Source organism: Danio rerio, chromosome 11, assembly GCF_052040795.2.
Source record: "Danio rerio strain M-AB ecotype USA chromosome 11, GRCz13ab, whole genome shotgun sequence".
Lineage (NCBI taxonomy): Eukaryota > Metazoa > Chordata > Actinopteri > Cypriniformes > Danionidae > Danio > Danio rerio.
In genome coordinates this window covers 5626107-5649054 of record NC_141031.1, presented here as the reverse complement: position 1 = coordinate 5649054, position 22948 = coordinate 5626107, and the positions used below count along the sequence as shown (strand labels likewise).

Here is a 22948-nt window from a genome sequence, read left to right as displayed (position 1 = left end):
CCTCATTTTGTAATTAACTTTGCTTTGTCCCTTGCTCTGTTTATGACTTCCAACACAAAACTCATCATGTAATTGCTTCTGGCTCCTCATGATTATTGTTTTTATGCCCCAGACATCAGCATTTATTCTGATTGAAATCTATAGTTGTGAGAAACTAAATCAGGCATTGAAATGATTACAGCAATTATGACTATTGTCAGAGAGAGAGAGAGAGAGAGAAACTATATAAATAAACCTGTCAGAAAACAAAACAACATGAACACTGGGAGGCACTGCTATGCTTTAGTAGTTTGTTGTCCAACCTCAAAACTCCCAGTTATGATGACAGCTGCAAATATATGATGAAAAGTGGCACAAGCATTTTGATACATTCGCCTCACAGCAAGAATGATGCTGGTTTGAGTCTTGGCTGGGCCAGTTGGCATTTGTGTAGAGTTTGCATGTTCTGTCCGTGTTGGTGTGGGTTTCCTCCGGGTGCTCCGGTTTCCCTCACAGTCCGAAGACATGGGCTATAGGTGAATTGGGTAGGCTAAATTGTCCGTAGTGTATGTGTGTGAATGTTAGAGTGTATGGGTGTTTCCCAGTGCTGGATTGCAGCTGGAAGGACATCCCCTGTGTAAAACATATGCTGGAATAGTTGGCGGTTCATCCCGCTGTGGCGACCCCTGTTGGATAAAGGGACTAAGCCAAAAGAAATTGAATGAATGCATTCTAGTCTCACTCCACACAATGTACAACATGAAGATAAACGTTAAAGTACATCAAAACTCATATTTTATTTTATGTATAGCAATACAATTTACATATTAAATAACACTATAATAGAATGCTTTGATATAGCTTTGAACAAAAAGAAGAAAAGAAATAAAACCAAAAGACCCTTTGCGTTTTATTCCAGATTACAAAAGGAGGATATGATGGCGACACCCACCTGCTTTGTATGGGAGAACTTATTCATTGACTTACAAGAGCTATTCTATTGCACTTCTGGACAATGAAACAGATTTTTATTGAGATTCATAGAGAAAATAAGAGAGAGAGGGGGAAAAAACACCAAAATCACTGCCTTAGTTTGTGTAAGATGGTCTGGAATGTGATGTCAGCCACCTTCTGGAGGAATTTAGGGAATTTTTTGTTAACCATCAACATGAGAACTAAACACAGAACTAAAAAGAAAGAAACAAAATTGATTTATAAGAAAATATAAAGTGTGTGACTATATGCAAGGATACAAAGCTTTCAGAGAGCGATCGGGTAAACAAAGGATATGTACAATTCTTAACATGGTAATGCAAATATGTTTGCAAATGCAACCCACAATTAATGTTAGGATAAGACAAGAAAAAATGCGACACCACAGGACACAAAAGTAGAAATGCAGTTTGTCACCTCCCATTACCGTACATGTTGCACAAGTCAGAATATTACTCCAAATGTTGGAGATGTGACTTTGTTTATCAGCCTCCTTCATATAGGAGAAACAGGGCATGAACTGAATAAACACCTTCAGTGTGTCTTCTCCATCTTAACGGGAACGTTTTCAATCTTTCTAATGTTTTTGAATGGTTCAAAGGACAAACAAAGATTAAACATATTTCTTCTCCACACAGAAATCGGCAACAGATTACATTCTTCTTCACTTTCAACAAACAAAAGACAAAAGATAACAAACAATAAAAGTGATGCACAAAGCGAAACAAAACAAAACAAAAGATAAAAGTGACCTGTAAAACAAGTATTTTTTAGTCAAGTATGAGTAAAATGAGCAAAAAACACAAAGCAAAAGCAAAAACAAACAAAAAACAAAAACCAAACCAAAACAAAACAAGCAGATATACACCAGATATACAATTGACTTGCAAAACAAAGTGCTCTTTTAGTCTAGCAAAGCAAAGCAAAAAAAAAACAAAAACAAAAAAACAATACCCCCACCCCATAAAAAACAAACAATCAAAACAAAAGATAAAAGTGATGCAAAAAGCAAAGAAAAAAACAAAAAAACAAAAAACAAAAGCAAAACCCCAAAAAATTAAGTGGAACTTTTAGAACATCTTTTAGCTAGAAATTTGAACAAAACTAACAAGAAAAACACATAGCAAAAAACGAAACAAAAACCAAACCAAATCAAAACAACCCCCCCACACTAAAACAAAAAACACAAAAAATTAAAGGTAATATAAACATATTTTAGTGGAGAAAACTGAACAAAATTAAATAAAAAAACACAAAGCAAAGCCAAAAAAACAAACAAAAAAAAAAAAAACAGACAAACCAAAAGACCCCCCCCCATAAAAATATAAACAAGCAAATACAAAATTAAAGTGACCTGTTAAACAAACATGTTTTAGTGGAGCAAAGCAAAAACAACAAACAAACAAAAAACTAAACCAAACAAAACAAAAACCAAAACAACCCCCACCCCATTAAAAACAAACAAGCAAAACAAAAGATAAAAGTCATACAAAGAGCATAGCAAAGCAAGAAACTAAAACAGAAACAAAAAAGCCACAAAATTTAAAGTGAAACCAACATCTTTTAGTGGAGACATTCGAACAAAACAAACAAGAAAAACAAAACAAAAAAGTGACCTGTAATATACGCATCTTTTAGTGAAGCAAATTGAAAAAAAAACAAGCCCCCTATAAAAAAACAAGCAAAACAAAAGAGAAAAGTGACGCAAAAAACAAAGCAAAGCAAAGAGAACTAAAACAAAAAAACCCATAAAAACAAAAGTGAAAAAAAAATCTTTTAGCGAAGAAATTTGAATAAAATTAACAAGAAAAACAAAACAAACAAGCAAAACCATAGATGAAAGTGACCTGTAAAACAAACAAACATCTTTTAGTGGAGAAATCTGAATAGAATTCAAAGCAAAAAACTAACGAAAAAACTCTACAAAAAACAAACAAGCAAAACTAAAAATAATAGTGAATAGTGAAACAAACATCTTTTAGTAGAGCAATTTGAACGAAACGAACAAGAAAAACAAAGCTAAACATAAAACGAAACAAACATCGTGGGATCATTTTCAAACCTGTTTTCCCAGACACTACCAAAACATTCTTCTGAAAACTTCTTTAACCAATAACAACGATTATAGTAATAATAATAAGACGACTTTCTCACATTTCATGACTGAAGGAAATGACGGTTGTAGTCTTTGGTAAAAAGTAATGTTTGTTTGTTATAAACATGACTCTAATGTTCCGTTAGCAAGGCCTTTGTGCTGTATGGCATGTAGAGAACCGTTAGCGATATTACAGTAACTGTTTTTCCTAGCTGAATCTGAAATGAATGACAGCGACAGAAGTCTGTTAGTCGGTCAGTGAAGAAATGCTTAGACTTAGTCTACTTGTTTCAATACCAAACACAACACGCACACACATACACACACATACGCGCGGGCTGAGATGAAATGAGACTGTACAGAAGGCATCGAGAGACTTGTATACATTATTCTCAGAGTATGGGACGGTTTATGTCAGAACTATTAAAAACAAATGAAAGAAATCAAACGTAGAGCAGTATAAAATTACAAAATGAAGTGGGCGAATAGCTAACTCCTACATTATGAGTTGACAGGGAAGGTCATCACCTGTTCAGTTGCACTCAAGTGACACAAGTAGCAGCTTTGCAGCATAAAGCGATGGAGAAATCAAACCAGCAGGGGGCGCTAGAGAAGACATGAGCTCTGCGGATCCTTCGATGGAGCTCCGAATGACAGTTAACATTTACAAAAGCACACGTTATCATGATATACGATATAGTCATATATATTAAAAGCAGAATATGAATCATACAAAAGTTCACAGTAGCTGTTTTAATACCACCTTTTGAGAAAGTAAATATGGGTTTAACTAGAAGCGTAATGGATAGCTATATGATTCGGGGTGCGCAAAATGATCAAAGCAAACATACAAATCGAAACCAACGTAATCCATATTGCTCGTGAATATGGTCTTTAATTGGCGGACGTGACGTTTCGAGGTGGGTCTTCGCAGGTTGAACATGGGATTAATCTCTTTTTCCAGCGTCTGAGGTCGTTTTCGTTTGTGGCGGTTATTCGTAAAGCTTCTGAGAGCCGCTTTAATGTGAAATGTCAACATAAGAGCGTGACTGAGACAGCGAGAGTTCACGTGAGCGAGAAGCCGACTGTGGTCCAGATGGTGGAGTAGGCAGTAACACTGATATTTTCATAGTGCAAACTAGACAGAACTGTGTGTCGTTTTGTTTCGTTTGTTGTGAACTCAAAAAACGTCGGTGCAAATGTTCAGTAGGATAACATTAAGACATAAAATGGCGAAAAAAATAAATATCAAAAACTTTTTATCAGTGTAAAAAAGTAATCAGGTTATTCTTTTAACCAAGAGTTCTGGCAAAAAAGGCCTCAGAAAAAGTCTGTCTTAGTCCTTGAAGTTTTACAAAGTTAGATTAAGTGCCTCTTCTTCTTGCGCCTGTTCGGGGGGCTTCAAACGAGGGACTCCAAGCTTTCGGCGGGGTCTGATTCGTCAGACATGGCCATACTGCCGTTTCTGTCCAGGGACATGGGGCTGGATCCGTTCTCTTTAGTGCTTATCAGGCTGAGCATAGCTTTGTAAAGGTACTGGTACTGTTCCTGAAAAACAGAGGGACAGAAAACATGACTGTAGAATATGGAGCATAGACATACAGAAACTGGATCTAGAACAGGTACAACTAAATAAAAAATAAACCCAAACAAAACACTGCTAGCTATGCAAAATGTTCTGCATGAATACTTTTCTATGTGGTTTCCAGTGTGTCTGTTGGCTTAACTGGTTTGTTGCTAGATTGGATATGGTTGCGGCCAGAAGTTAACGAGAATTATTTATATTATTTATTAAATTTCCCATTTATTGTATTTAATTAAAATCTACCCCCACCCCAAACCCAAACCCAACCATCACAGCACTGTAAAAACAGTAGTTGTACCGAGTATTATTCATGTTATCTATTAAATTACTCAATAAATAGTATTTGTAATGCCTACCCCCACCCCAATCCTAAACCTAACCATCACAGTACTGTAAAATATTAATTATTGTAATACAGTGTCATAAAAAAATGCTGCTATATTAATGTGCATATCGCACTTCCGGCTGTACACGTATCCAATCTAGACTTTACTGCTTAACTGGGATATTTTCTATGCAGTGCTGTAAACCACCTGCACAGGCCCCTCACAAGAGTGAAGGCGAGACCCTTGCCGAGTTTGTCACTGTTGAAATAATACAAATACAGGCTTATTGGGAAAATGTACTCAGGGCTACATTTTTGAGAACCGAGAAATATGTAGTTTTTGGTACATATGCCTGCAATTTGTGTGTAAAATGAACGCTATGGGGAGGTTCCGCTGACTGCTTAATTCCATATAGTTTTTCTGGTGTGACTGGATTGCTTGGTAGCTCACTTAAAACAATGGCCGACTTAGAACGTGGAATGGGGTTCAAGTCTAGTGACCATTCCAGGATCCAGGTAAAACAAAACCAAAAAAGCAGCGTGAGGTTGTGGTTGAGAGGCTGCTCACCAAATGTTTACGTAATATTTCTATTATTTGCTAATTAATAACCACATTATGTAGAACTCTGAATCTGTGTCTTATTTCGGAGTCCACCGGAGGTAGCATTTTATACTTTTGAGAGCCTTCATGACTAAATGAATGAAGTATTTCCAACAAGGCATCCTGGGGAGCAGGAATATAATTGGCTAAAGTGGAAGTGGGAGGGTTAAAAGAACCATAACAAAGACAGTTCCGGCACATAATGCACATTTTCAAAGCAGAATATCTGACTTTAGCATTGTTTTTTGGATAAATGAATGTTTACTTAGCATGTTTCTTAAATATCTGCAAACATATTATTTTTATGCTTCAGAAGAGTGGAAAACTTAAAAGCAGCACCTTTAAGATTTTAGAGTAAGTCAATGATTTGTGTGTGTGTGTGTGAGTGAACTACACCATAAAATACAACCAGTAATGAACCTATAAAGCTGAATACAAGCACTTACAATGTCGGTAAAGACTCCTGGTCTCATGAGGTTGATCATCTTGGCCACCTGATAGACGCCTGCAGCTCCTTCACTCTCCAGCTGCTGGGACAGTGTGGTGAGAGCACAAAACATCCCAGCAGACACTGCACCAAACCTGACACACACACAAACATCCATCATATATCACAACTGTCTACACTCCACGCTCTACAAAACACGTTTTAACTCGTTATGTCCAGTGGTGTAAAGTACCAAATTACAAATACTCAAATTACTGTAATCGAGTAGTTCTTCTCAGAAATTGTAATATAGTGAGTAGTTTTAAAAATGTGTACTTTTCATTCCCTTGAGTAAAGTTTTAGTGCAGTATTGGTATTTTACTCCACTACTTTCCTTCAACCTGCAGTCACTACTTTATTTTTCTTGTTTATGGGATTGGCTAAAGTAGGAAAATCAGTCCTGTAATTCCAAGTCCTGTGATTCCTGTCAAATCAAATCGCACATACAAAGTAAATTGCATCACACTGAACTACCTTAAGACATGGGTGCTATCTAAATGAAGCTTAGCATTTGAATACATTAAAAGTGTCCAAGAAGACATCCAAAATCTTCACATGCAATAACCCAGAGACTGTTCAAACTGGATGACAGATGTATGATGACTGAAATGGCCTTAAGCAATAACCAAATGCACTACAGAATGTTACGTTTTCACACACATACATGCCCAAATTGCATGTAAATGCATAAGACTTTCACAGTGTAACTCATTACTCTTGAGTACTTTTAAAAGTTCTACTTTTCATACTTTGAGTAATATTTATAACAGATCCTTTTACTTTACTTGCACTTTATTTTTGGGCAAGTAATGGTACTTTTACTTGAGTATAATTTTTTTCTGTACTCTTTCTATCACTGGTTATGTCACTTTAAAAATAATAAAAATATCAGAGAAAATAGTAGACCAGGACTTTTATTTTTTTAAATCATCAATAAAACCATTAAAATAGCAGAGTTGAAAAAGAGGACAATCAATGACAAAGTCAACTTACTCATAATAATATAATATTTACACAATACAAAGGCAGTAAAATAGTCAGGTTGTATTCTTATGTTTAAAAACCCTTCACATTTCCTATTTTACTATGCATTTTAATCAAACACAGTGAAATGCATTAAAAAAAAGGTCAATTTAGATTTAATATTTGGAGCCCTGAATTCTAGCTATAGCCAAAACAGCTATTTTCAAACAGATGTTATATCATTGATTATGTGTTTTAGCTGTGTGTGAGTGTCCGGATTATTGTCAGCTGTAGCAGGTGTTGATTGGCGCACAGCATCATGGTATTTGTAGTTCATTTGGTGGCAGATGTGTAGTTCTGTATAAGCTTGAACGCTGGTGATTGTGACAATATCGCTGTCTTTGATCAAATAAAATCTTTCAATTAATGTTCTTTTTCTATATTAAATTCTTTTCAGAATTATTGTTTATTTTTCCCCAATTTCTGTTTAACGGAGAGCAGATTTTTTCAGCACATTTCTAAACACCATAGTTTTAATAACTCGTCTCTAATAACTGATTTATTTTATTTTTGCCATGATGACAGTATATAATATTTGACTAGATATTTTTCAAGACACTACACAGCTTAAAGTGACATTTAAAGGCGTAACTAGGTTAATTAGGCAGGTTGGAGTAATTAAGCAAGTTATTGTAAACCGATGGTTTCTTTTGTAGACTATTGAAAAAATGGTCACACTTTACAATAAGGTTCATTAGTTAATGTTAATTAATGCATTTACTAACATGAACAAACAATGAACAATACATCTACTACAGCATTTGTTCATGTTAGTTAACGTTAGTTAATGAAAATACAGTAGTTTATTGTTAGTTCATGTTAACTCATGGTGCATTAACTAATGTTAACAAGCATGGACTTGAATGTTAATAATGCATTAGTAAATGGTCAATTATGATTAATAAATGCTGTACATGTGTTGTTTATGATTAGTTCATGTTAGTAAATGCATTAACTAATGAACCTTATTGTAAAGTGTTACCGAAAAAATACAGCTCAAAGGGGCTAATAATTTTGACCTTAAAATAGTTTAAAAAAAAAAACTATTTATCCTAGCTGAAATAAAACAAATAAGACTTTCTCTTAGAAGAAAAAATATTATCAGACATACTGTGAAAATTTCCTTGGTCTGTTTAGCATTAATTGGGAAATATTTAAAAAGTAAAATAAAAATCAAGGGCTAATAATTCTGACTTCAACTGCACCTAAAACGACCTTGTTCTTTTTAATGTAAAATATGCATATTTTTTGCTTCATTTAATGTTTGTCATCCATAAGTTAAACAAAAATCATTCCAGCAATTTCAGACATCCAAACCCTAAGAATGGGTTGACTTTGGTGAAATCGTTCGGCTTATGATTGCATAAAAACCTCAAAATATCAAAAATAACAACAGACTTTAATGGCGTTTTAGGGGGTCTGTATGTTTGTGGGGGTGTGTGCGCATGCGTTTCACACACTGAGCATGTTGTACAGACTCAGACCATTATTAAAAGGCATGTTCGATCAGCATTGGGTAAGATTTCTTGGACAAATAATATATATATATATATTTATTTTGGTATTCCACATTAATTTCCTATGGGACAAATTATGAAGTTACACTTAAGGAGGTTGAAACAAGTTCTCATTTTTTAGATATGGTGATTGGTAGTTTCACATATGCCAAACGAACCGCGCTAACTGCTAGGTATGAAAGCACCCAGAGAGTAGACTTCTTTTTACGTTATGGATGATCTGTTCTCATTCATTTACATTTACATTTAGTCATTTAGCAGACGCTTTTATCCAAAGCGACTTACAAATGAGGACAAGGAAGCAATTTACACAACTAAGAGCAACAATGAATAAGTACTAAAGGCAAGTTTCAGGTCTGTAAAGTCTAAGAAGGGAAGTGTTAGTAATTTTTTTTTTTTTTTTTTTTTTGTACAGTTAGTGTGATATTCAAGTAGGCAATTGCAGATTAGGAAGTGAAGTGGAGACTAAATAGTTGAGTTTTTAGTCGTTTCTTGAAAATAGCGAGTGACTCTGCTGTTCTGATGCAGTTAGGGAGTTCATTCCACCAACTGGGCAGATTGAGCGTGAGCGTTCGCGAAAGTGATTTTTTTCCTCTTTGGGATGGAACCACGAGGCGACGTTCATTCACAGAACGCAAGTTTCTGGAGGGCACATAGATCTGCAGAAGTGAGTGCAGATAAGAAGGTGCTAGGCCAGAAGTCACTTTGTAGGCATTCATCTTGTGTCCTTGCTGTTCTCTCTAACAGCAGTGTAACGTCTCCCACGATAAACTCTGTATTTAAGTCTATGGGAATCAAATCCATTACTGCTTCTATTGTTTGACACCCTAAGGTGCTGTGATCCAATTAGCCCTAACGAGTATTCTTTAATATCAACAGACATCACTTTGCCACAAAATGATTCACAACGGCCCCCTCATGTTTATTCATTATGCTAATGAGGCCCGCTTGCCTCATCTGATAAACATGGTGGACTAATTGAGCTTTTGGAAATGTGCAATGTTACTATGGTATCACCCTAAGAGCTTTCCATTAGATGGCTGTCTTAATTAGCATGGCGTTCATTAGAAACGCTCCTCCTGTTGACAGAAGCAACGATCTGCTTCTCCTGTGGAGTTATTTCTGCGCTCACGTCTCCCTGTTGTTAGAGGGAGATCTGCTTCTGACTAGATTCTCAACTCTTTGTAGTCTAAAATGGAAGGCTTTTGTTTCCACTCTGTTGAATGTCTTTTGTTTCCAAAACCTCGTCGAACGAGCTGCACATGAAAGATGGGCAAAACGCTGACATATCAAGAAGGAATGTTGGAGAGCTCTGCTCAGTTCAGTGTTCATACTTCAGAGGTACTAAAACTTTACATTATGTTGACAATTTTTATTACGAGTGCTGGGCAAAGATTAACCGCAACCAAAATAAAAGTTTGTTTTGATAATATATGTGTATAGGTACAGTTGAAGTCAGAATTATTAGCCCCCTGTAAGTTTTCCCCCAATTTTTGTTTTAACGGAGAGCAGATTTTTTCTAAACATAATAACTCATTTCTAATAACTAATTTTATCTTTGCCATGATGACAGCACATAATATTTACTAGATATTTTTCAAGACACTTCTATACAGCTTAAAGTGCAATAAGGTATAAGCAGAAGGACTTTTCATTTTTCAGTAAGGGTCAAACGCTTCCAGTGAACTGTATGCAGCTACAAAATCGGCACATTTAAGGTCTGTTTCTTTAAAAATCAATGATCTTCACTGCCTGATTGGTATACGATGTAAAGTTGGTCTCAGAATGTACAAGATGCACTGTAATAAATTACATTTTTCTGTGCCATGTCTTTAAATTAAGGCAATTTATTTTACCCCAGAATTTTCAATGGAGTTTCAGAGCTAGCCTGTTAATTCTGACGGGCGCATGCATGTGAATGGCTTTTCATCTGTAAAATGATCCCTATAAAATTGAAAAATTTTAAATTGAATCACATTAACTGTTCACCGGAAGTTTATTGGAATGGAGAGAAACATTAGCTGTGCATATACCCTATTTAGGGCGCTTTCACACTTGGTTCAATTGCCTGCTCCGAACCCAAGTTTGATTGTTCCCGCCTTGCCACCTTCTCAGGTGGTTTGTGTTCACACTGTCTTTTTTCTTTTAAACCCTGCTACGCTTGCGTCATCAAGCTGCTGTTGTGTGTTCAGCTGTTGCTAGGTATGGACAGCCACGGGAGCAAGGCACCAAAATGGAAAGAGGTACACACATCGCGATCATTCTGCTTTTACTGAATCTTTTGGTTTTGGTAACATACAGAGAGCGACTTGCGTCTATCTGCAGCAAAAATATTAAAAACGTTCAGAACATCACGCGTTGTCTTCGCAATGCAAAGTCTTTTTGAAGGAGACTAGCAGACATTTTCACTGTGTTTGCACTGGGTCATTCTTTCTTGTGGCCAAGGTAAAGTTAGGTGATACACAGATACAGACACAGACAGACAGACACAGACAGACAGACAGACAGACGCACGCACGCATGCACGCACACACACACACACACACACACACACAAATAAACACTATGAAAACTAAAGATGTAGTACACTTGGCGGATCGCTTTCGTTATCTAGTACGATTGAATTTATTTCAGATGTGAACCGGACCGAAATTCACGCAAACCAAACCCCAGAACTCCTCTTTCAGGCGCACTCGGGTATGGTTCACAGGTCTGCACCCGAATCCAGAAGACATCGTTTACACTCGCTAAATGTACCAAACTCTGACATTAAAGAACTGGAGTGTGGAGCAAAACTGCTAGTATGAAAGCACCCATAAAGACTTAAATAGGTTAATTATGCAAGTTAGGGAAATTAGGCAAATAATTGTATAACGATGGCTTGTTTTGTAGACAATCAAGAAAAAAAATGCTAATAATATTGACCCTAAAATGATAAAAAATGAACCTGCTTTTATTTTAGCGAAAATAAAAGAAATAAGACTTTCTCCAGAAGAAGAAATATAGCAAATACTGTGAAATAACTTTTTTGATTTTGACTGTAATGTAATAATGTACAAATGCTATACAAGTAAACTTGAATTCTTATGTCAAAACAAACCTTCATTTTGGATGCTATTAATTGTGATTAATCTTTAACCCAGCACTACTTATTACACATTTAAAGTCACAAAACATGGTAAAATGTTTACATTTATGGGCCAATTCTGACATGCAACATACCGTATATCAGTATGCAGGTTATTTTTAGGTCAAACTGTACATTCCATAAGGCAAATCAGAGATAAAAGCCCATCACTTACTCATCATGCACTATAGTGGGTCCATCTCTGGTCATGGCCTCTTCTTTGATGACATTGATGAGCTCAAAAGTGCTGCTAATGGGTGCGTCGGGGTTTGGCCATTTTGGGCACTGAAAATGACGAACTTCTAAAACGTAATCATCCTAATGAGTAAAAGAGAGAGAGACAATCATTTCAAATCATTTATGCAGTTGATACAGAAATGTACAAATTATGTATGTGTAATATACACTGTAAAAAGTGATTAGTTGACTTAAATGAAAAAAGTAAACCTGTTGCATTAAAATGATCAGAGGTCCCGTTAAGTGCTTTGAAATGTGCATTTTTTTATTTGATGCTTAACGTAATCTCAAATGAAAAAATAAAGAGAGTGCAGGACATAGAAGAGTTCCTCCCCTTTAGAAAAACATCCAATAGTGTTTTGTGTTTATCACAGCTCTGCCAGTGAGAGTGAGTTAAGCTCAAGCGCATCAACTGAAAAGCACATGAGAAGAGTCTTGAAGTGGGCGGGGCATGTCAGATACTAGAGAGCATTTGATTGGTCAAGATTTGATAAGGAACTGAAGAAAAAGAGACAGAACTTTAGGTAAAAGAGACAAACTAAACAGGTTTATATCAGATTTATATTTTCTAAATGCAAATTTCGTCACTGTTTTGGAGCACACTAGCTTACAGATATCCTTAAAACCAGAGATGCCCAAACTTGGGCAACTTTGATTTGGCCCACTATTCCATCTAAAGGAGAGAGAGGGGGAATGATGGGAATGGTTTAGAGATTGTCATTTGAAACTTTAAGTGACCTTTTATTTGTTTGTTTTATTAAGCGACAAAAGAGCGACCTGAAATTAAACGTTTCAATTAAAGTAGTTTGAATAAATCAGATTTAGTTTAAATTGTACATACTGTCACCCGACAGATAGAGGACAGTACAGAGACTTTGGTGAGTGAATCAAGGCAAAGGCAGATCGTACTTGACTAATGTATTCAGCATTGAACTACAAAGAGTTATAATTAAAAACGTTATGCGTCATTGGCTAATACGATTCAAAGTAATGTTTTTTATTTATTTATGATTATTATGAAATGAATTAGAACATTACCCATGACCAACTTTAAGTTAAAATAGTTTGGTATGCTTATCTTCGGCCCACGGCTCTCAATGATATTTGGTGTTTGTCCCTTCATACCAAAATGTTTGGGCACCCCTTCTTAAAACTAACAGACTGAAACGAATATTTAATTTTTTTTTATTTTAATTTCACAGGACCTTTAAGTAAAAGAACTATGTGCATAGTTATAAAAAAATAGGCAAAGTCAACTTAACAGTGTTAAGTTACAAGTGATTTAATCAACTTATCTCTTTTAAGGCAACATATTTACTCTCAAATTTTAATTAAAGAATCTATTCATAGTATATATGTATATATATATATATATATATATATATATATATATATATATATATATATATATATATATATATATATATATATATATATGTTTTTGTATAATATATATAATTATATAATATATAATTCATCTTTCCTTTCTCTTCAATATGCATTTAATTAATACAATGTCAAAATTTCCACAAAAATAACAACCATTTAATGTGTATGTGTGTAGTCAAGAAGTCATAGGCTGTTTTTTATATTACGAATATTAAATAATAATATTAACGCATTAAACAAATTTAATATTAAATATTAAAAATATTAATATTAATATTAAGAACAATTTAAATAATTTCTTTAACAGCAAATCAGCATATTAGAATCATTTCTAAAGGCTCATAATAATCTCAGCTTTGCATCATAGGAAAATCTAAATATGTGCTTAATTAAATGGCTATTTGAGACAAAATTACTCATAATAATCTAAATCCAAAACTTTTAAAAAGTAAATTATATTAAGAGTTACTAATTAAAGTTCAAATGAAATGTATTTGTTATTATTTGTTTATTATTTGTTATATTATTAATTAAAGTATATTATTTAATACAAAGTATATTAATATTCATACTATTTAAATATAACTAACCAATCAATTAAATATAACAATATGCATTCTTATCACAGATGTTGATTACACAAGCCTGACATTTTACATTGTATTTGTAGAACGTTGTGTATTAAAAATGAGAAGGATGTGATATCTGTGCGCTCTCTTCCATCCCAACAAGCATTTAGGTTGAAAAGATGTCTCATGGACGTCAAATAGACATCTTGACATAGTCGTCTTGGCTAAAACAAGGCTAAATTTGAGAAATAGATGTCTAAAAATAGCTCAAAACTAGACCTGTCATCAAACACAAAGGAATGAATAACAACACATGAATGTCTATTTGATGACTAGTCTAGCTTCAGGCTATTGTTAAGAGTTTCACTTGACAGCTCAAATTTAGACTTGGTTTATGTTTGGATATCTGTTCGGTGAACACAAAACTGCTTGGTCTGAATTATATTGCTAATAACAAGAGTTTCTGAATCCATACAGCCCCTTGTAATAATGATATATTTTAAACACTTTCAATCGCGAGCTGTTTCTCCACAGACCTGTGTGGCCTCCAGGATGAAGTCATGAATGATGATCTGTTCCTCATTGGAGAGACAGAGTCTGTCTTTACTGATAAGAGTGACTGTAAACGCCTCACAGTTCATGGCTTCCTCTCGACTCGGCCAATACACGAACTCATCCTCCGCCTGCAGGAACATATGTAAAGGAGTTCATTAAAGACGGACAGTAAAACGGACACTCTTCTATCCCATCACCATAATTCACAGCTCACAGTATAACAACACATCGGATGACCTTGATGAGCTCAGCCAATAACATTAAAGGTGTCATAGAATGCAAATCTGGATATACCTTGGCATAGTTGAACAATAAGATTTCAGTGTAAGGAAATGACATAGTTCTCTGTGATATACCGTGAAATACTGTGAGTTCCAGTGACAAACAAGCCACTTACAGACTGTTACCATGCACAAGGGATCATTAATATATGCACGCCCCTAGCAGTTTGATTGGCCTCAACGTATTCTAATGAGATTACAACAATATTTTCCCCTAATGTTTTACATTTATTTAAGCTTGTATTAATGTACTTTGTGTGTGGGAATTATTTTGAAAATGACAGAGGCTTTAGGAAAGATAAAGCTGTTCTGTGAGTGTGAAACAAGCAGCTCATCTGTTCATGCAGTGTCAGAAATATGGTTAATAAATCTATTCAGCATCACCCCAAATAGGCATTAGGTCTGCATAAATGTATTTCTTTGTTAGTTTAACATGTCTATTGTATAATGATGTTTGAAATGGGGCAACAGATATATGTAAACGGCTGAATATAAGAGTTTGATGCATTTTTAAGCATCATGTCTAGGGCCAGACGGAATCTGCTGAAATTTTTGGCTGTTTCTAAGCAGAATTTTGGTAAAAATCTTCGGATTTGTGCGGAATGATTTTGGGAGTATTATAACTAAAACCTTAATATATTAAATAAAAAGTAATACATTTTTAACTTGTATTTAATGTTTACAACGCAAATCCAATTAGATCTACTTTATTAAGTAAACCACTGGTTCTCAAACGTTTTTTATCAAGTACCACCTCGGAAATAAATTACTCTCCAAGTACCACCATAATGAGGAAGCAGATTAATTACTGGAGTTTGTGTTAACCGTATACAGAGACTAACTTTAATTATTCTAGCTCCAAGCTTTAAGCATGGCAAAGTTGCTTGATTTGTGTCCCGAGACATTTGAATCACATCCAGATTAATCAGCCTAAATCTGAGTTAACAAATGAACCGAAAGCCAACTTTGGTTAACAAAACAAACTTTACAAAACTAACGCTTTACAAAACAAATAACATATCGAAAACATGCATTATTTTACACAACTACGAACACAAATTTCTTTAACACATTTCTGAGAATTATTCTACCGATGAAGCAGCATTGGAAGATTCCTGAAGTTGTAGTAACTGAAATGCCAACACAACAGTACTGGGGCCTCATGTACGAAGACTTGTGTGGAAATCTTACTAAAACGTTGCGTATGCACAAAGCTGTAAATGTGCGTACGCAGAAAAAAATTTAGATGTATGAATCACTGCGTATGCTGAATCTCACGCATATTCTTTTGTACATCAGAATGAACGTGAAACTGAGGGCAACATGCACGAGCGCAAAACCCCTCCCTGCCTCCTCCCCCGTATGAATATGCTAATGACTCTACTTTGGCAAAACCTAACGAAAAAGCAACGGCAAAAGCAAGCAAAAAGAGAAACTTTGAACAGAATGTGAATTACAGGTGCTGCTTTCGGAGGTAGACCAGAGAAAAACAGTGTTATTTGCAAGTTTGTCCACCGGAATTAACAACAAAAGAAAAAATTGAGTGGGAGAGTTTAGCTGATGCGGTCAACACAGTTAAATACTCCACTGAGTGGAGTAAACAGGAAATAGTGTGATTTATATGTGTAAAATATTTCAGTTACCTTAACAGTCTGTGGCGCAGCTCGTAAAACGCATGTCATTATGTTTTGACACGTTTGAGCATGAACTCAGTTCGAATCCAGCGTCTGGTGAACTCATTTTCCTTTCTCCCCCCCACTGCATATCAGATTTTGCCTACTATTTATCACGAAGAAGACAAGTAGGAATCATTAATAGGTTTGTGCATGATATTTTATTTGCATATTTATTGAATGGAAATGTTTCTGACTCACGTATGCAAATTCATCTTCAGATCGTGTCTTTATAGCAATGTGCGTGCAGTTGATCGCTCCCATTACATTGGGAAAACAGGCGACCGCTGCAAGTTGCGCTTTAATGTTCGGCTGGTCAACTGTATGTATGGAAACCTTATATACCTGCTAGATGAACCCGTCTCATACAGCTGTCAATGCACAGCTCAATGACACTTTGTAGAGTGCAATTTAACACAACTGCCTCTAGGAGTCGCCAATGGAAATAAAACAGACACGCACAAGAAATGTGCGTACGCCAGCCATAAAGCTGGCATGGAGCTGCGCACATTCCCACGTTCAGTTCATCGTTAGTAAATCCAAATGTGAGCGATTCTGAGCGTTAAACCTGGCGTACGCAAAGTTTTTGTGCGTACGCAGCGTTGATACATGAGGCCCCTGGTCTGCAAAATCGCTTCTCTAGTGCGGATCTGCTCCGCACTCGCCGCACACATGCTCTGGCTCTGCGACAAATCGGGTGGATTTTTAGCACCTGATGATGTGATGCACTGGAGTAAACATTCTAAGCACACAGATGTGACCATACGCTTCAGGGAACAGTCGGTGCTGATCACAGTGTTATCGTTTGCGTCAAAGGCTTAAAAGTGTATATATATTTTTTTTTATTATTTATTTTATCTCCGTGTACCACTTGAAGGAAACCCGCGTACCACTTTTGGTAAACGTACCACAGTTTGAGAACCACTGTCTCTCATATAATACATCTACTAAAAGACAGAAAATGTTACTGTACAAACTACATTAAACTATAGTAAATAAATCATAAATATTTTCATATTAGTCAATAACAATACTGAAATTTATTTGAAAACTGAATAAATATGAATTACCTAAGCCACATACTATGTACTGTAGATATAAGAGATCAGTTTAACATGTTTCATCAATGCACACTATGCCACCTTTAACTAGAGTTTCCCTCATCACACAAGACAAACAAGAGACAAACACATAGTCCTGAATACCCACCAGGCCCTGGTTGTCTGGTAACATGACGATGATTTGAGCGTTGTGGTCCCAGATCATCCTCCAGAAATCTTTAGTGGTGTGAGGCAGGGGATGCTGGGTAATGATGAACTCATTGCTGCGGTAGTAGCCCTGTTAGAGTTAGTACAGACAAATTCAAGTGTTAAAAAGTGTCCTAATTTACACACCCTATAGAGTTACAACTTAGTGAAGTCTATTTATAAACTAATTTCGAGAGGATCACATGCTTATGATTGCTTTCGGCTGGTCTCGCATTATCCAATTTATGATTCACCAATCAGACGATTCCTAAGCCACTATAATTACCCTAAGTTCCATATAACAGCCATCTTCATTTAGAAGAATCCCCCCTTCCACCCCTACTCCTCCTCCTTTCCTAGATGGGTGGCACGGTGGCCCAGTGGTTAGCACTGTTGCCTCACAGCAAGAACGTCACTTGTTCTAGTCCTTACCAAGCCAGCCAACATTTCTGTACAGTTTACACGTTCTTCCCATCTCACGTGGGTTTCCCCCGAGCTCCCTGGTTTCCTCCCACCGTCCAAACACATGCAAGTTAAGCTATTTGACCAAGTGTGCCGCAAGCCTACGTTTGAGTGAAGGTTTCGGCCGTTAGATCGCCCCCTGGGGGCTGGCTGCAATACAAGTCATAAAGCCCGCCTCCTCCGTGTTAATGAAGGAGACTTGAGCCCAAATAAAAAAAAATATTACACTTGCAATAAAATGTCCCGAAAGATGGTTCTGGTCGATTAAGGCACTGGTTATTGTGCTGAAATAGGTGCAGATCTTCATTTTTGTAAACAGTTTGTTTTTAGCAGTAATTTAATGCTGGGCGTGTCATCGTGATTGACAGCTGTGATTGACAGTTTCTCAAAGCGCGGCGTCTGAGCTTCGGCAGGAGACTGAAATAGACTGAAGTGTTATTATTCGATTTCTGTGTTATTTTACCATGACAAAATGAGTTCAGCAGTAAACTATAGTTTCTGACATACATGATCCTGGTGGAACACTGTTTATTCGCTAAGTTCAGGGCTTTTTTTCGGGCTTTATTAGTTTGCTTATACACGCCTAACCACCCAGATAGCAAAACACAGTTCCGGCTAGATTCTCGCCTGCCGGAGACTTATCTCTTAGAGCTCAGACTGACTAATGTTACCTCTGCTGGACCTACTCCGGATGCCTGGACTCACTACCCAATTCCAGCCCGAGTCAATCGAGCCAGATGCGGCGGCCGAGCGAGCAGGCGCTGCCGCATGCGAGCCGGAATCAGCCCGCGACGCCGCGAGTAAGTTATGTGTTGCGGCCTGGAGCTGGCGCGATTGAATATATAAAACCCTCATATTTGTTAACGTTATTACATCCATTTGTGTTGATATGACAGCAAACGCATGCTGAGAAGTTCGGGGGGCGTAGTTGATTTTACATAAAGCGTTTGATTGGAAGCTCGACTCCGCTCATTTTCGCGGCTCCTCCTCTGGCTCCATCAGACAATCCTTCTGCGCATGTCTGGCTCCAATTTCAGCAGTCTTTTGCGACAGTTTGTGCCCGTCAAGCAGGCGTTTTGCCCTCAAGGCGTTCAATGGGAAAAAGGGCTGTCGCGTCGTCCATATTTTTTACAGTCATTGTATTTGACTAATCCAAATCGGCATCATAGACATGCTCCAAGTAGGTAGTTATCTCTTAAGAGCAATCACTATCTGTTCATTAGCTACTACAGCAGGGGAGTTCTCGAGATCTACCTGAGCTCAAACTCCCCTTTCGCCTTGCAAACGAGAGGGATCCCTGAGCTCGAGGATCTTATGAGCTCAGGGCTCTCTCCCAGGACAGCATGCCAAACAAGCTTTATAATCAATCATCAGCTAAGTGTGAACTCTTGAAGTATTAGTTAAAAGACTGAATTCCTTAAGTTGAAGCCTGTTTTCTTGTTGACCTGTCTTTTTTTTTTTTACTTTTGTACCGTTTCAAAACATGGTGCACAGGTGCTACAAAGCCAACATTTCAGCAAATGTTCAGTCTTGTGACCGTAAAACAGATCGGCTCTCTTCAGAACACTGAATGTTTGTTTAAATTACAGGATTGGTTAATGTTTTACTGTAGTGGGGGTGTTGGGGACTCACCATTATGTAAGATGCATTGATGTAATCAGTGCCCTTCATCCCAGGCAACGGGGCGAGACCAACACGTGCTCTTTCCGCTGAGAGGAACAAAAACAGCCAATCAGGATGGCGGAATGAGAGAGCGAGAGCTCAAACAAGATCATTTTTGTTGCAGTTTAGATACTAGAACAGCAGTTCCACTAAATAACATATGTGTGTGCAAAAGACAAAGTAAATACTCTGCAGTACACAATACATACATTTGTTGTGTAATACATTACTATTATTTTGACATTTTAGTGAGGACAGATACTTTAGTGCTGATAATCCTTAAAGAGTTCACAAAATGAAAATGACGTCATTGTTCACTCATGCCCATGTCACTCCAAACCCATAAGAAATGCGTTCATCTTTGAATCATTAATGCAGGTACATTGTCAGGTAGGCGAAGCATTGGCGCATTAGGTAGTGCTGTCGCCTCACAGCAAAAAGGTCGCTGGTTCAAGCCTCGGCTCAGTTGCCGTTTCTGTGTGGAGTTTGTATGTTCTCCCTGCGTTCGTGTGGGTTTCCTCCGGGTGCTCCGGATTCCCCCACAGTCCAAAGACATGCGGTACAGGTGAATTGGGAAGGCTAAATTGTCCATAGTGTATGAGGGTGTGTGTGGATGTTTCCCAGCTGAAAGGGCAACCGCTGTGTAAAAACTTGCTGGATAAGTTAGCGGTTCATTCCGCTGTGGCGACCACGGATTAATAAAGGGACTAAGCCGACAAAAAAAATGAAATTAAATGAATATTGTCAGGTATGTTTGTCACTCCACTGACAACTTTTTCACCCAAAACTATTCAACAAAGAGGACAAATAAATCCATTGCTATAATGTTTATAGCATTCAAATTTGGTCACAAAAGCTTAACCATGCTTGATGGATGCTGGAAAACCAATAGTAGCAGGCCCGTAGTCAAGCTGGTGAAAGGGGTGATTCTTTTTTCCTCAAAAAGTGGATCTTTTTGCAGTTATTCGCCTCATTTTGTATTTAATTATGAGGTTTAAATACTGAATTTAGGTGACATTTTAAGCACTATTTTTAGCTGAATTTATTGAATTAATTAGCTTGTCAGATGATCATCATAACTACACTTTCTGTTGTACCAAAATAATTTCCCAAATATTTAGAATAAAGAAATATGACAAATATTTGTTTTTAAAATAGATGTTTTTTTTATTCTAAACTGTAACTGGCTGCCAGTTACATTCAGAATAGATTTTAAAGTATTGTTACTGTTCTATAAATCACTAAATGGCCAAGGACCTAAATACATTACAGATATGCTCACTGAATACAAACCCAACAGATCACTCACATCTTTAGGATCATATAAACTAGAAGTTCCAAGAGTTCAATCACAGCATGGTAAATCAGCTTTCATCCACTATGCCCCTCACTGCTGGAATCTTTGCTGGACTTTCAGAAATGATCAGATGTGCTCCAACATTAGGCACATTCAAATCAAGACTGAAAACACATCTGTTTAGCTGTGCCTTTACTGAATGAGCACTGTGCTACGTCCGACAGATTGCGCTATTATGTCTTTCTCTTCTTCTTCATTCTTTTATCACATTTTATCTGTTTTTGTGTTTTCTTTTACTCATTTTTATTATTTGTTTTTATTTTTATTTTACTTGTTTCTTTTATTCTTGTTTATGTAAAGCACTTTAAATTGCCACTGTGTATGAAATGTTCTATATAAATAAACTTGCCTTGCCTTGCCTTGCCTTTTACATCATATATCATTAGAAAAAAAGTTTTAAATTAAAAACTGTAGCCTAGTGTAATTTATTAAGCAAATAACAAACTGGCCAGCACATTCCACTTTTCTCAGAATTTGGCCATTTGAATAATAAAAAACGGAAACATAATAGGGCTGCACAGTGGCGTAGTGAGCAGCATGATCGTCTCACAGCAAGATGGTCGCTGGTTTAAGCCTCGGCTGGGTCAGTTGGCGTTTCTGTGTGGAGTTTGCTTGTTCAAAGACATGCGCTATAGGTGAATTGAATAAACTAAATTGGCCGTAGGGTAAGTGTGTGCATGTGAAGAGCAAATAATGGGTGTTTCCCAGTACTGGGTTGCAGGTGGAAGGGCATCCGGCAGTTCATTTTCGCTGTGGCGACTCCTGATGAGTAAAGGGACTAACCCGAATGAATGAATGAATAAAAAGTTTGCTTTTTTGGATGAATATAGATGAATGTCTTTTAGGTTTGTATAAAAACCCATCTTGATTTGAGCTCTGAAGATGAACAGAAGTCTTTGGGATGACCTAAATGTGGGCAAACTATTTAATTGACCATTGTTTTATATTTTGGTTTATAGTACTCACATGGTACAACGGAAGAGTTGCGGTTCTTCTCCTTGTTGCAGTCTTTCTGAGCACTGAAACACTCGACAAATCTTGCATTGCACTGAGTCACCAACTGTTGATAAAAGACAAATAATTATTGAATTTTTCAAATGAAAAGTAGAGTAAATCTCTCATATAAGACCACGCTAACCATTTGAACTCAACAGGAAGGTTAAATGTCCAGTATAAGAACAATAATTAGCGTGAATTTCAGGAGACAAATAATCAAACAAATAAACAACTATCAAAACTGTTGTTGACTCCTTATTTAACTAAACAATAAAAAGATGCATTACAGGGCTCGAAATTAATATTTTTTACTTGGTAGCACCGGTGCTCCCAACTTCAAAAATTTAGGAGCACCAGAAAAAATTTAGGAGCACCCACCAAAAATGAATGAGCACCGCTGCAAATTGTATTTTAAGGGATTTATTGTATTTTAAAACAACATCATTTAGGACTAATAAAAACCAGAAACAACTATCTAACTAATGCTGAGATGACATTGATATTTGTGTGCAATAGTTCCAAAATGAATGTCTAATAATTATTAAATATTAATGATGATGAAAATGACAATAATAGAAACAATGGAATACATTTGTCATCATCATGCTGCCTTGAATGTGCTTAAATGCAAGTTATCTGCTATAAAAGTCTGTTACTTTATGAAATGTATAGTTTGCATCAAACAAAAATGAAGCATTGCAGTAAGAAATATATATTTTGTTCTGCTGTTTATGCATGTCAGTTTAATAAATAATATTTCTGCTACAAAACAAACAAAAGATTATAAT

At 36.4% G+C, this 22948-nt stretch overlaps 1 protein-coding gene across 4 annotated transcripts in view; it reads right to left on the bottom strand.

Annotated features, from left to right (window-relative positions):
- Positions 1 to 751: 751 nt before the first annotated feature.
- ptprga (protein tyrosine phosphatase receptor type Ga) overlaps positions 752 to 22948 on the bottom strand; it is a 514388-nt gene continuing 492191 nt past the window's right edge. For 3 of the 4 annotated variants that reach the window (XM_087272537.1, XM_087272538.1, XM_087272539.1), the window contains 7 exons: positions 22131 to 22224; positions 19778 to 19854; positions 17646 to 17774; positions 14464 to 14610; positions 11908 to 12050; positions 6025 to 6160; positions 752 to 4615 (listed from right to left, as the gene is read on the bottom strand). In XM_087272537.1, coding sequence (XP_087128663.1) covers positions 4469 to 4615; positions 6025 to 6160; positions 11908 to 12050; positions 14464 to 14610; positions 17646 to 17774; positions 19778 to 19854; positions 22131 to 22224 — 873 coding nt within the window. In that variant the 3' untranslated portion in view covers positions 752 to 4468. 4 annotated transcript variants of the gene reach the window in all.